A 15,435-nucleotide genomic window follows, 5' to 3' on the forward strand; every position below is an offset into this window, starting at 1 on the left:
CAGCGAGGGGTTGGTGCGTTACGGCATCTCGCCAGTGATTAAAAAAGGGCGTGCGGCATTTGGTGCTTAAAACCATTACTGAGAATCCCCACTCGAACACCTGGACGGTTCACGCTGGGATAACAACCGGAGGAGAATAAATACACAAACCAACACGAGCGCGGCCCCAGCACCGGGCACTTGTTTAATGTAGTGTTTCAGTCACACAGCTGCAGCCGGCACCCATTCTGCCCCAGCAGAAAGGAACCTTGAGCTCTCACTGAAAACCCACCTGAATTACACGATTACATTTTCCTATTTTTATCAACATAAGTCCTGGTTTAAGCAGCGCTGGCTCTTTGTAGCTACAAGTGAAGGCAGGAAGGAATGGTCTTTGGCTCTGACATGTATTCTACCTGTTCTCTGGAGGTTCCATGGCTATTTCAGAAGCCGTAGCTCAGCACGTGCCCAGGGAATGACAGGCTGATGCTGCACGCAGCAGCAGAGAGCCATGCTGCTCTAGTTCTGCAGCCCAATGCTCAGCTATACCTGGGCTCAATGCAGTCTGCTCTCTCACCAGTGCAACCATGCCAGAGTTTAGAACACAAAAAGCTCTCCACCTTAAAAAAATGTGCTTTTTTTACCTAAGGATTCACATCTTTTTCCATCGTGTCTTTAGCCTTGCTGCAGAAGGTTACAGATCCTGTTGCCTCTTCACGGAGCTACTCTCTTCTCCTCAGGCAGGCAGCAAGTAGCTTTGGATCAAGGCCTGAACTCCAGCCACCTCCACACCGCCCAACAGGCAGATCTCACTCCCCACCTGGTGCCCATCCCCACTTCTCCTTTCAGGAAGGACACCCATTCCAATGCTGCACAGGCACATACCACCACCTGCAGATACTTTGGTGCTCTGAACACCCTTAGAAAATAAAAGCTAACAAGTCACCCAATGACAGAGACTCAGATATCAGTAAATATACCACAGAAATTCATATGCAATACTTCATGCTTTCACGTTTTCTTTCCCCATAATAATAAGCAGGAATAGAGTCCATTGACATTAGACTGCCTGCAATAAGTTGCTGCTCTGCAATCATATTTTGGGCAAACCCATACCAGCCCTCAGAAACCAGGAGGAGCTCTTGTTGGCTCTGCACACCAGAGCTTCCAAGGAGCTGGATAAGTTCTTGTCCTAGGCTGTGTCCTAATGAGGTGCACAGAGCTATGAAAAATCCAAGAATCAGGCCAGCATTAGCAGCAAAAACAAAACAGAATACAAAGAAAAAAAAGACAGGCAAAGGTCACCTGATCTTAGATAAAACATTCCTGCATTTCACTCTCCTCATTTTGGCTACTAAAAGTGCACTTTTCAAGTTAGACATTCCTACTGGGCAGCATAGTATTAAATAACTTGAACCAACAGTAAGTAAGAAAAACACTTTTGAAAGTAAGTTAAAAAAAATTTGTTTTGCATAGAAAACTGTATGCACCAAGCAACCCTTCCTGCCTAGCAAAGCTCCAACTTGTTTGAGCAGATGCTGTAGCATCCTTTGCGCTTACAGTTTCAGCTGCTGCTGAAGGTCATGAATTGATCCTGCACTGCTTTGCAGTTTCTCTTGCACCAGCTGATCTTCTTCTAGCACGACCGTTTCAATCACTCCACTGGTTCCAAGAATACACGGAAGGCTTAAGAATACTTCACTATTTATATTGCAAAATCCCTGAAACAACACACAAAGAACATTGTCACACAAAAACATTTCTGCTCTGTTCTTACCTGAACTGCACGAAGTAATTTTTTAAATTTAACTAAGCAAGGACACTTCTTCACATGGCATGATTTTGTAAATCTCCAATTATTTTAGATTCTGTGCAACAAATCACAGCAACAGCAAAGTATTACTGTACAGTGAAAAAACCTTGGTGCCACAGGAATTGTTTCCCAGTGTAAAAAATATCAGACCTCTGCAATGCAGGCAAAGCTTATTCTACAAGATACATTTTAAGCAGATTTCTGGGTAGAACAAGCAGTGTCACTTTTTGTATGATCAGTTCTCCCAAGACTGAGCAAAGTGAGTTACAATGCAACCAAATAAAACTATCCAAAGAAAGATTTTCAAATATTGATAACGTATTCATTCTATAGAGACTTTCCCAAAGTTACATCACTATAATTCACTAACAATACTGTAACACTATAATGGGATGATAATAGCAGGATAGCAAAGTCTTCGGCTACAGCAAATGAGAACAAGCCCAAATACAGCAGCCATACATACAGAAAGGAAGGAAGGAAGGAAAGAAAGAAAGAAAAGACCTGTTTATCTCTGGAAGACCTCAGGTGGGCAGCAATCTCCAGCAAGAGATACCCTCCACTCCACTGCCAGCCCTTAAATGAGAGCTAGGAAAGGGTGGATCCTGGCTCCACCCCTTCTGGTCACTCAGATACATTACATACACCTGAGCTTCCCAGGTTGGACCTGCCTTCCCAGCAGGTGCTCCATCACTGCTTCAAGCTGTGACTTAGCATTTCCACTACAAGTTTAGATTTTGTTTCTCTATATAATCTGTATGTGAAATTTTACATTCTTTAGTTACTCGACAGTTTAAGAGACTTGGCACTCCTCTACTTTTGTGTTTAGTTTGTAAACAGTTACAAACTTTATTTGAAAAGATAATGAAATTAGTTGTATATCTGCTGTAATTAATACAGTAAGAAGCTTTTTGCATTCTATTTTCCTGCACAGAGAACTGTGAGGGGCATAGAAGCAGCCAATAATGGTTTCTACAATTTTTTTCTCCTCCTCTGAAATGGCTTAAAACTTTATTGAAGCCTCCTCGGATGAACTTAAAACTGTGGACTAAACCTTGTGTGAAGCTACATGTACCTTAATTATCTAAAGAATGCTAAGTATCAAGGAGTAACAAAAGCAGATAAAGCTTTCAAAGCTGGTCAAATAAAGTACTGGCAGAAAATGCATTTTATACTTTCCTAAATAATACTGAACTCTTTTGGCCCCTGGAAAAATATACACTGAACACTGAGCACTTGGAAACCATGACGCATTTCTCTTCATTTGCCAAACTGAGCTGCTCCTGGGGAGCTGGTCAGCAAACATGAACACATTTTCCCCCAAATGCTTCTATTTGTTTTGAAAACAATCCACTTCCAATATTGGTTTCAGGTTAACGTAACAACTGATCCGTACTTCATTTGGATCGGAATTAAAAACTCTTGTTGGAAGACAGTAATAATCATAATGCTACTCCAGAACAGCTGCTTTATGCAGCATATCTGTGCTGATAAAAATTAATTGTCACATCCAGTGTAAATCACATAATTGTAGTGGCAACCAGAAGATATTAATAACATATTTACCTTTGCCAGAGTGGATACAGAATGAACCTTCCTTTTATCTTTCAGGATACTGTCAGTTAAATCAGCAACTGAGAGCCCAACAGACCAGGATCTCTGACCTTTTCCCTTGAGAACTTCCACAGCTCTAAATAAACCAGGAGAAGGGGAAACATATAATGTTTAGGTTTTAATTAATCCTGTTTCGATTCATGTGTTGAAACCTTATAGACAAGTAAATGTACATAAGAACATGATTCTTCATTCTGGAAAATTACATAAGAAAATAATGAACTGCTTAAAGAATGTCTTTATATATATTCTACCCAGAGTAGTAACAATTCTTTTTTTCTGGCTAATTAAATCATGTAAATTGATCAAAATTGCTCCCTAGTTTTGAAGTTAACTGCTTTCACACAGGCTCTGAGAAAGTGTGCTAGAAAGCTTGCCTCTTTTTTTCTTTTTAATGCATGTAATCTGTAATTGAACTGGCAACTCTGAAACTGGTGTATCTTCCACAAAGCTCATCATCTCATCCTTAGGGATCACTGCAGGCAAAACATCATTTAAAGCAGAAAAACATCAAGTATATACGCTTGCAGAGAAGTGAATGACACACACACCTCTGGGTTCCAGCAAACTTTCTCCTGTTTTTAAGAACTGAGGAAAAGAAAACAAAAAACCCAAAAAACTGCAAACCAAGTGTCAAAGCATGAAGAAAAACATGAAAGTTATGATGGAGTTACCTGTTAGCCACCTTTTCCCTGGAGTTACGAGCAGCCATTGTTTCTGTTTCATTTGTAACCGACTTAGAGCTGGTCCACGATGGTACTACACAGAAACAAACACAGCATTAAGTGTACATGTGGACAGCAACTAAAATAAGGATGAAAAAGCTTGGGGAGAGATGAGAAAAGGATATTAATTAATTAATTAAAAAGGAAGCTTCCAAACCTCCCTTTCCTCATAACAAGCCAAACGTAAGGTCTCTAGATTGCAAAAATAAAATGTTAGTAGCACTTTTCCCAAGACACTTGCTTAAAAATGAATTACTATGCAAAAAATGTCACATCAGCAGTAGCCTAACATATCTTACACCACACTTCCTTCCTCTTTCAAAACCTCTAATCTGCATCGCTGCACCAAATAGAAAGCATTTGAGGTTATATATGTCTATTTTTTTTAAACAGTGACAAATGCAAAACACTTTTGCAACAACTTCAAGCCTGCAGGCTCGGGCACAGACCATAATGTTATTCTTTAGAACCACTATTAGTAAAAATCACTACCCTGCTCATTGCTACCTTCAGTACGTTTTTCAACCACTCTTCCATTAATACCATTAGTTAAGTACTGTCAGGACATTAAATACTCACAGTGAGTATCACTTTACCTTTGTCTTCCCCTTGTTCACCAACAATCCAAGCATCTTTTCCCAGCGTCTCTGCTTGCAAAAGCTTTGTGAGTATGTACTGAAATCTCTCAGTATCCAGATTGCCACCTACTCCAATAACTCTGCTTTTGGGAAATGCACTCAGCTTCCATGACACGTATGTCATTATTTCAACTATATATGAAAGGAAAAATATGTTGACAATAAAGGATCAATCAAAATTCAGCCTATTTGCAAACTGTTAGTCAGAGTTACATAACTCCAGAGCAACTCATTTACTTTAGAAAAGATAAAAGCATATGAGAATATTCCAGTTTATTTAAAGCAAAACAGCAAGTCAGATGGGGAAAAGATGAAGAAAACTCACAGCCCACATGAAGTTTTTAGAAAAGTCAAGTGAAACTTCAGAATGAATCACTATGCTTCACTTCACCACAAATCTCACATACTTCTAAATTTAATGCACCCAGTGGTTCCCTTCCCCGCTCCCCATTTGGCAAGAACTCTTTACCCCATTTTCACAGGTCTAAAAGATAAGAAGGCTAAGAAGCACTTGAAAAACAGAAAAAGGGCTAACGATGCTGTCAGCCTGTTTACAGGACAGATAGGTTCATGTGTACTTCTCTTGTAAGAACATTTTTGCTTTTCTCTTTTCATAGTATTACTGAGCACACAGATTTAGACTTTTCCCTAAAATACAGCTGCAATATAGTCTGTGAGTTTCATCACAGAGCACACAACACATACACACATGCATCTATCCTTACTGCACAGGAGAACTGTAATAAACACTCACAGCTGACAAGACAACAGTCAATGGATGCTAATCTTGTAGATACAGTGACATTTAAGCTACATACAGAAATATGCAGAAATACATACCTTTTAAACAAATCAAAGTACACTATTTTCTTTTATCTTGGTAACAGTTAAAAAAACAGTGTCCTGCTCAGTGCTGTAAAGGAAAACATCTTTCAGAGTAGCAAGAATTTCTGACTAAGAGTGCATATTTGGCAGTAACGTGTTTTTCAAACAGCCCAAAGAGAAGCCATCACAGGGACAGAACATCAGCTGAAGTGCCAACACACCTGGCTGAGAAGCAACAAGCAGCATGGAGTTCTGACTGTAGTGCGATATTGCTGGGATAATTCCTCTGAACAAATCCACATTGCTCTGTATGACATCCAGGTACGTCTGAGCATTACCCAGGGAGTTAACTGTAAGCACTACAACTTTTGAATCAGTTGAAGATGAAAAATCTGAAAATATAAAGAAAATGTATTTTAAGAATGCGTGTAATTGTATCAAGTTATAGACGCAAAACCAAAACACTACTCTAAATGCTGAACTGCAACATCCAGTTTAAGTTGAGGATTCTTTCCTTCCTATCTTGCCTCCAGCTCCCTGTTTGCAATGTGGAGCACTTCTGCAGCACCTGTAAACAGCTCTCCCACAGAGCTAGTTTTCCCACTTTCTAGTTGACAAAGATAGAAGAGACTGAAGTTTGCCCAAGATGACATAGCACAGATCAGAAAACAGTTCTGACACAAGTTTCCTATCTTAATTTTCTCAGCAAGGGAGAAAAAATACATTTACGGAACCTTCATTTTTATTCCAACTTAAAAAAGAAAGGCAGAGACTTCATTTCAACAACATAGAAGCTGCTGTATCACAGCTACATATAAATATTTAAATGACAAAAGCATAAACAGAAATTTGTGGCATGGTTACACAAGGAGAGCTTAGGAAAAAAATGCACAAGCAGCAGAATTTGCAAGATAAGATCAAAGGATGTAGAACTGGCAATGCCAGGTGGAAACAGAACAATCAAGTAAAATACCTGGTAGAATGGGAAACTATGAAAAAATACATTAGAGGCACTGAAAGCCTCACTTCTTGGCTTGCAGAAGGTCCGAGGCAAGAAAAAACATCGTGGCCAAACAAGAAGTGAAGATGAAAAAGGTCACTCTACTCACTTCCATCTTCTATTGTAGAAGAGCTTTTTCACCATCTCAGCCTCTGCAACTAAGCTTATCAAGGACTATACTCATCACCACTAAGTATGGGGACAAAATTATTGATTCTGCTGAACTGTACACTAACAGCTAATTGACAACCAGGCCACATAATCATTTAGGCTGGAACAGACCTTCAAGACCACCAGGTCCAACCATCAACCTGACCCACTGAGTCCCATCACTAAACTGTGTCCCTCAGTGACACATCCGCATGTCTTCTAAACACTTCCAGGGATGGGTTAAGAATTAATTTCTTGAATTCATAATGATAATGATTAAGAATTAACCACTGGTCATAAACTGATGTTTAACAAACATCAGTTGAGGAAGGTAGTAATTTGAAACTCGCCTTTATTTATCAGTCTTTCCAACACTGCTGTCACAGCTAGGTCCTAATTCCCTACATACTTACCTCTCCTCACCTTGCCCTCTCTGCAGCAGTGACACTGATGCACTAGATTGTTTTTCTACATTTCTGCATGTGTCCAAATTCAGAAAAAGCCTCTTAACCTGGAAGCAGGCTCAGACACTTCTAACTCTATCAACAACAAAGCCTGAAACAGAAGCATTTCAAACTTTACTGAGTCCTCCCTTACCAGTTTTTCTCCAGGCAGATAAGAAAAAGCAAGAAGCTATGAAAAGATAACGTTCTTTTAGAAACATGCCTTGTATACTAGAGCTTCTACAGCACCCAGGGTGCCCTGTTCTCACTGAGATAAGCACAGGCACATACAGTACAGCATCAGCTCCCACTCTAGTAATGACAGCCAGCACCTTTGCTGATCTCTACGTTTGGCAAAGCAAAGATCTCCAGATCCATGGTTCCTCCTTTTGCTGCACCTTCAGAAAGATCCAGAAGAACCACCTTGTCAGCAACACCCTATATGAGTAAAAACAATACAGATCAACAATAAAACCTAACTTGTTCTTGCCAGTGGTGGGGAACTATAAAAATATATTTCTCCAGTTCAAAACAGCATTTGTTGCAGCGTGTGTACAATAAGCAATACGGGCAGACTTTACCAAAATCACAATCAAATCACAACACTATTAGTTTAATGAGCTGAATTGTGAAAATAAGGCACTATGAAACAAACAAATCCACAAAACCATCTCTGGGAGGTTACAGATGTTGTCTCTGAGTGTACAGTCACAGCACAGTACAGACTGGCTACAGAAAACCCTTTTCCAGGGCAGCAGGAGATCTCAGTTCTAACAAGCCACAGCTTAGGCAATAAACTCTTAATTACGGATTTTCAAAATAAGTGCATTCCTCGTTTATCTGTCTGTATTTACAAAAGCAGAATGAGAAAGCATAGCAGAAACTAATGTGTCCATAAATTAACCGGACAGAAGAGGCAAATGATACAGGCAGTGGCAACAACTGTTAAAAGCGCTGAGCTACTTCTGTATCAGACACTAAGAACTAGATTGGAAGTCCCTGTATTAATTAATCAGGTGTACAGTGACTTACATTAATTACATACCTTTGCTACAATTGCCAGCACACATGCAATGCCGAGATCGCCAGCTCCAACCACAGTAACTTTGTTAAAGCAGCCTCCGTTTCTGATTCCATCCATTTTACTCTTTGATTTTATGTCAGTCTCTCCTACAGTTAAAAGGGAAACACAAACTTAAGTGCTGATCTATACTACATCAGTATAGCTACTGATGCTTCACAAAGTATTGTGTCTGGATCAGAGTTAATCCAAATAACATAAATCTCTTCAAAACAGCAGTCAAGTCTGATAACGCAACATTTCTCATACTGAGCATAATTCATAGAGATTTGTAACAGAAATATGAAGATTAATTGGACATATGTATTGCATGCACAAAGATTCAGTTACTAAATGAACTGAATGTTAGGTAGGCATTTATGTCAAGGGGAAGTTCTTAACTATGAGAGAGGTGAGGTGCTGGAACAGGCTGCCCAGAGAGGTTGTGGATGCCTCATCCATCCCTGGAGGTGTTCAAGGCCAGGTTGGATGGGGCCCTGGGCAGCCTGGTCTAGTATTAAATGGGGAGGTCGGTGGCCCTGCATGTGGCAAGGGGGCTGGAGATTCATGATCCTTGAGGTCCCTTCCAACCCTGGCCATTCCATGATTCTGTGATCCTTATGATATCAAGTAATAATAAATAAAACATACATTGCCTTAGAACACTACAAATATATGAAGACATCTGCACCTTCAGTAATCTTTGCGATGTAGGAGAGAAGTTCTGATTGCCTGTCTGCATCGGAAGACGACAGTGAATACAAAGGCAGCTCCTCCTCAAATTTTGCAATCATCTCCTTGATTAATCCAATGATAGTTGATTTAGGCTGAAATATAGGAAGAAGACAAAACAGTTGAGGAGCTCTTTCATGTGGTTTGGTACTTGGAGCAAACACACCATGAAGTCAGTAGAAGTTAAAGCAATAGAAGCAATTCCCAGCCATGGGAATTTCTATAATAATCAGGAAAAATCTCTCTCATCATTTTTAGAAAACGAGCTTTCAGTAAACCACCGCCATGGGCCTGACAGTTGCACTTAAGTATGTTATCTAAATGGGTTTTCAATCTCCATCCTATTGATTCACAATGTTATAGTCAGAAGAGACATCCCCAAAAGATAGAATTTCTGCGGAACTTAACTGGAGATACTCTGTTTGTCAGGTATTATTATTCATTATTCACTGCAATATGGTGGAAGAGAGCCAAAAGGCCCACGTGGCACTTACAATGTTTTGTAACAGAGACAATCCCCCTATTTTTTTCCCAGCTGAGAAGAGTTTTCCTTACAATCGCCTATAATCTTCCTTGTAAACTCTTTGGATGGGCTGAAAGCCGTAATTTTAAGAGGTGTAACATCACTTCTCTTAGCATAAGCATTCCATATTTAACAAGCAGTGCAAAATACAAAAAGCCTCAAACCAGACCCACTCCTCTGCACTGCTGTCCATGTGGCACTGTGCATTATTCCCAGACACCTCCCTCCTCTTACATGGCTCCAGTTCTGCAGATAGGGCAAATAAATCCTGCCGTGAGCATCCACATGCTTCCCCACTGCAATGCCCATGTTGGCAGTTGGCTTCAGGAAGCAAATGGGAGGAGCAAAGGGATGAGAGTCCAAAATCCACAGACGAATGGGTATATTATAGGAATTACCTGTTCAACATAAACCAAAAGCCATTACAAGCTTCCGCACTGAGAAGAAACACTAAGAAACAGGTCTGTATGCATTTCATAATAACAAAGAGAAAAAAAAGCCAGACAAATACATTTCCTGATTTGCACTTAAAGCATTTATGTCACTTAGACTGGTTGACAGAAGCAGACTTGTCTGGATCATCTTGGAGCGTCAATGATTGAGTTGTAATTAACACAGGAATTTTTCCTCTTGTTGTTTTTCCACTGGCATTCAATCAGCCAACATGACCAGTTCTATAGGCAAATAAACTTCTTGCTGCAATCTTTTCTTTATTTTTATTTTTTAAGAACTCACGATAACCAATAATAAGAGGCATCTATTAAGAGCTTTACCTCAGCTTCAAAGGCTTTAAGTTCAGAAATAAATACTTACTAGTTCTTTTTAAGCACGCTCTATACAAGTGTATGGCTTACAGAATTCAAGCGATCTCTATTGGAACCAAAATGTTTGACTACACTGTTTCATACTATATGACTTTTTAAAAATATTTACTTGACTTGAATCATAGAATGGTTTGAGTTGGAAGAGACCTTAAAAGCTGCCTGGTCCGATTCCTCTGCAATGACCAGGGACACCTACACTACATCAAGGGCTCAGAACCCCATCCTGCTTGATCTTGACCTTATTTTAGTGTCTATATGTACATAAAGACAATATTTATGCAATAGAAATGGCTTGTGCCAATTCAGGCAAAATCCCAAGCCACTTTTAATGAAGCAGCAGTTCAAAGAGCAGCACAGGTTATACCAAATCCCCAAAGGCACGATGTGCAGACTTGCATTCACATTCTTGAGTATTTGATCCTAGCGTGTGTGTAAATTAACCCTGAGCACACCCAAAATGAGAAAGGATGCCTCATCTCATACACGCAAGCTTAGCACAGCCTCATCTAATAATTCAGAGGCATAGTTGGCATGTTGGAATCTGCTGTTCCACTTCATTTACAGCACATTTAGGAGCAAGCTTAAATCCCATTAGCTGCTGGAAATGAGGTGCAGCACTCTCCCTTCTCCCCTTTTCTCCAGCCTGACTCCCAGAGGAGAAAGGCCATCGCTGTTGCTTCAGCCATGCCTTTTTCTCAGGCTCTCCACAGCATGTTGCTGGGATGCACAGCAGGTAAGGAAACCACACACAGCAACTCCTACCATATTTCACCGGGACAGTGCCACTGAAATTCAGGAGGTCTTTCTGGGATCCATCCTTGAAGGCTGAAATTAAAAAAAAAACAATCCTAATGCAGAATGACAACAATACGCTCCTAATCAGAGAATCACAGAATGGCCTGGGTTGAAAAGGACCACAATGATCATCTAGTTCCACCCCCCTGCTATGTGCAAGGTTGCCAACCAGCAGACCAGGCTGCCCAGAGCCACATCCAGCCTGGCCTTGAATGCCTGCAGGGATGGGGCATCCACAGCCTCCTTGGGCAACCTGTTCCAGTGCCTCACCACCCTCTGTGTGAAAAACTTCCTCCTAATATCTAACCTAAGCCTCCTGTCTCAGTTTAAGACCATTCCCCCTTGTTTTAATGCTGCTAGAAACCAGAAGCATCACTTTTGGCACAGACAGTACAGCATCCCACCCTGCCCCGCAGTGTGTTTCCCCACAGAGCCGGGCAGGCAAGAACCCAACTCTCCCTTCAGAGCACCGCACCCCTTCTTACTGTAAGTGTTCATGGAGAAGCAGAAGTTCGGGTGCGCCCTGCTGACAGCCGTCACTTCCTCTACGGTCAGGTCTCTGAACTTGTACTGGGAGCGGGAGACAAAAACCCAGACAGAAGCGTTTCGTCTCGGCCGCCCCGACTTCCCCTTTGGCTTTTCCCAACCGAGGACCGCCGTAGCGCCGTGCCGAACCCCTCCCGGCCCCGCGCGCCCCGTCCCGCACCTTGCCCAGCTGCTTCCGCAGCGCCTCCGCCGAGAACGCCATGGCCGCGGCCTCCCAGGCGGCCCCGCGCCTCCAGCGCGCCCCGCCCCGCCCCGCCTCAGCAGCTGCCCCAGGCCTGCAGGCGCTGTGCGCGGTACGCGGCCTGTGGAGCTCGTGGGTTTTGCTAGAAAGCCCGAAGTTCGCACTACACCGTTGGTAGCGACTCACCTTAAGGCTGAGGGCTGGAGCACTGCTGAGGGGCTCGACTACAGCTGCTGGCTGTTGTCTTTGAGACTCGATAGAAAACGTGGCCAGTTAAAGGAGGAAATAAGCTGTGTTTTCTCACATGCTAAGAGAGGGTAAAATAAAATGAGGAGCTCCTGCAACACAGAGCATACAGCTTGCAAGTTTGACTCGGTGCTACACAGGAGGAAAATAGCATCTCCTCTGTCTCACAACGGCATACTTCAGGTCTGACCCTTGGCTTAGCCGTGGGCATCCTGTATCTTTGTGCCATCTCAGAGCACAGAGTTCTTGAGAACGTGAAACTACCACAGCCCAATAAATTGTTTCAAATAATTCCCTACGGCAGAAAAAAAACCATGCAGTAACACAAGCGGTCTGAATTCAGAGTAACTTAATTCAGAGGAATTGCAAGTTATACGTATCACATGCTTTGTGCAAAATGAACGCTTCTGGAATGGACCTGAGTGACTTGCAGATACTGAAGGTCCCAACATAAACAAAGACCAAGTGGTGGGAGTGAGAGTTTCCTCACCAAACCCATCACATTGGCTTTGGCTCTGACAATATCACAGCTAAAACATTTAGCTCACTGTCCACCTTTGTCATCGCCTAAGTGATGGTAGGTACATGCCTTTGCTCAACTTAGAAACACAGAGAAACTGAGACGTTGCATTCAAGATATAAAAAAGCTTAATTAAATTGCATGTGGGGAAAAGGATGTAAATAAAAACAAAGACCTGCACAAAGAACTGGACAGAGAAAATCTCCAAAGCAAATAAATCACCAGTTCAAGAAAGCTATTTAGCAGCTGCAGACAGAGGTTAGGACCAAACTACATTTCATTACCTCAGGAACAACTCCTGTGTTTAATTTCTTTCCACTCAGAACATTAAGCATGGTAGTTGAAGGTTTTTTGGATCCACAGACTCATGAAAAAAAAAAAAGATGAGTGATTCCATATGCACTTAAACTGGTAAGTAGAAGGCCATCTTCTGGATGCTAGAACTGCAGTTCTGCCTTGTGGGATTAAGACGTTTTCAAATTCAAGCCACAACTAAAAACTGCCCTCCAATAAGGAAAAGAATTTTAAAAAATCTGAGTAAAATAGTTTTATTGCTTCCAGAGAGGTACAGCTTCATTGGATGGATTATGCTAAATCAACATAGAATGACCTACCTATTTTGCTTTAAAATAACAACTTACTAAACATTGAAGATGTATTAAAAATCTCAAGGGTGTTCCATTCAGGGTAAGATTTCATGTCTGCAAAACAAGGTGCTGGTTGGCCACTGATCAAATGCTAAGGGGCAATATAATCTTATTATATGGCTTTTTAAAAGCACAACAGCATGCAAGCCTTCCTTTTTTCAAGCAAAAGGAGGCAGATGGGCTTAATGAAGATGAATACCTGGAGGAAAGGTATTCATTTATCCATTCGGAACAGTTTGCAATGCTAGCTAACCAGAGCTAGCACTGGCACTGACCTCCAGCTGTCAGAGCAGTAAGTGGTTCCATAGCAGACAGCAGTAGAAAAGGTGCAGGTTCTTCACATGGGAAGAAGAGAATCTGAAAAAGATGCTGCTCATGAAACTGCAAGATGAAACACCATATATTCCAGGTGGAAGAGATGAAAGGCAGCTTGTATACTTGTTTATATCATTCTTAAATCCATGTTCCTCCAAACATATATTATGTTAGAAGCCTAAACCGTAGGAGATGCCAATCAATTTCAGCTCTTTTCTGAATGCTTAAGTGACGCCATTAATTTTTCATAGATTCTTGCGTGTTGCATGGGAACAAGAGAACAATTTTTCTTGGAGAACATTCAGTCTAATGCTGTTTCATATAACAGCTCAGAAGAAAACAGCAGGAAAAAAATATCTTCTATAAAGTAGACCAATGAGATGTAGCAGTAAAATGTTTAATGCCTGTAATTTATTGTCTGCAAAACTTATATGCATTTGGTGTGCAAAAGTATACACTTTCTTGACAGCACCAGAAAACAGTTAAGCTATGTAAGTTTTTAAACCTGATTTGTCACATTGTGTAAAAAGACATTGTGCACAACAGATATCCCCAAAGGAAATCATTGGCTAAAACTAGAAGCACCCTTATTTACAACTAACACTTTAATATTGCATTACACCCACTCGCCAAAATAAATAGAAGTACATTCATCACAACTTAAACACAGTCTCTCCATATATTTATTTTCTGACATGTTTTGGTCTCCAGAAATACGCTATATCTAGAAATAGGCATCAGCTACTAGATTATGTTACAAAATGCAAAAAAAATAGAAAATTAGTTTTCCTGGACAATATTTTGGGCTTTACACAAAAATAAATCCAGATTTCCATAGAGATCTCATAAACTTCTTGAAAGATTTTTATTTTAAAGCACAGCACAGAGTTGCACACTAAGGCTTCCTGTGATATGCAAAACCCTGGCCTCCAAAAAGACTGCTGTAAAGTGAAATACAGCTCAAGCGTAAGTACAAGACATTTTCAAAAAGTAGTCATCAATAGAAAGTGCCCTTCGTTTGATTTAGCGTTATTAGTACAGAAGTAGCTACTGTAATTGTGCAATCAAAGCCAGACCTGGAAGGGCTTTACGCAAAGGACGTCACCATTTCACACTACCAGGTTTAAGTACACAGAATCTGAGATAGCAGAAACTGACCAACCTTTTCATACTCTACATTCATTATTTTTTGACACATTTTAGTATAAAAGGCACATTGTCAAGCAGTGAATTAAAAAAAAAGAAAGAATCTAAAATCCAAACCAGAATTTCATTAAACACAATTAAATCATTAGCTTAACATCAGATCCTCATAAACCAATAGAAGAATTCTTCCAGTTTTTTCTTAACTTCAAGTTCGGATGCACTTTGGATGAGTACCAAAGTACTCTCATTAAGATTAATAATGTTAATCTGGAAAACAGTAAACATGATTTTGAATACGAGGCCCTCCCAAGTCGATTTACAAATACGCAGCACATGCAAACCCAACAAAACCCAAACATCTGTACAAAATTTGAAAGCCACTGGTGTCCCGTGCCAATTATGAGAAAGTACTTGATTGTAAAATTACAAATGTGTCCTTGAACAATTTTTCATATGAAACAAAATCAAGCAATCATTGTGTGAAGTTGAACAAGTGTCTCAGGGAGGCTGGAAGAAGAGACCGCATTCCAGTCAGCACCTCAAAGACCAATGACAAAGTGCTTTAGATTAAGAAATTTAACTGACCGTGTGCAAAATGATGAAATCATCAGGGTTTATTTAAGCTTCAGTTATTTGAAATGCAGATTTAATTCCAAACTGAACTCCAATTTTGAATTATTACGTGAGCATCTTTTGCTTCATAAGAGACTGTT

The 15,435-nt window shown here is 40.6% G+C and overlaps 1 protein-coding gene across 2 annotated transcripts; it reads right to left on the reverse strand.

The window, feature by feature from the left end:
- Positions 1-9: 9 nt before the first annotated feature.
- On the reverse strand, positions 10-12,315 carry UEVLD (UEV and lactate/malate dehyrogenase domains). 2 transcript variants are annotated; one of them, XM_090140550.1, is made up of 12 exons: positions 12,035-12,315; positions 11,607-11,691; positions 11,089-11,151; positions 9,737-9,900; positions 8,939-9,074; positions 8,233-8,357; positions 7,520-7,625; positions 5,816-5,986; positions 4,728-4,901; positions 4,081-4,165; positions 3,359-3,482; positions 10-1,700 (listed from the first exon to the last, which is right to left on the reverse strand). In XM_090140550.1, exons 2-12 carry the CDS (start codon positions 11,617-11,619, stop codon positions 1,536-1,538), a joined length of 1,326 nt encoding a protein of 441 aa, XP_089996676.1. In that variant the 5' UTR covers positions 11,620-11,691; positions 12,035-12,315; the 3' UTR covers positions 10-1,535. The 2 variants fall into 2 exon arrangements, with proteins under 2 accessions (XP_089996676.1, XP_031469935.2); XM_031614075.2 differs by lacking the exon at positions 12,035-12,315 and adding an exon at positions 11,828-11,915.
- Between the last annotated feature and the right edge of the window lie 3,120 nt (positions 12,316-15,435).

This window comes from Phasianus colchicus, chromosome 5 (assembly GCF_987193195.1).
Source record: "Phasianus colchicus chromosome 5, bPhaCol1.hap1.1, whole genome shotgun sequence".
Taxonomy (NCBI): Eukaryota; Metazoa; Chordata; class Aves; order Galliformes; family Phasianidae; genus Phasianus; species Phasianus colchicus.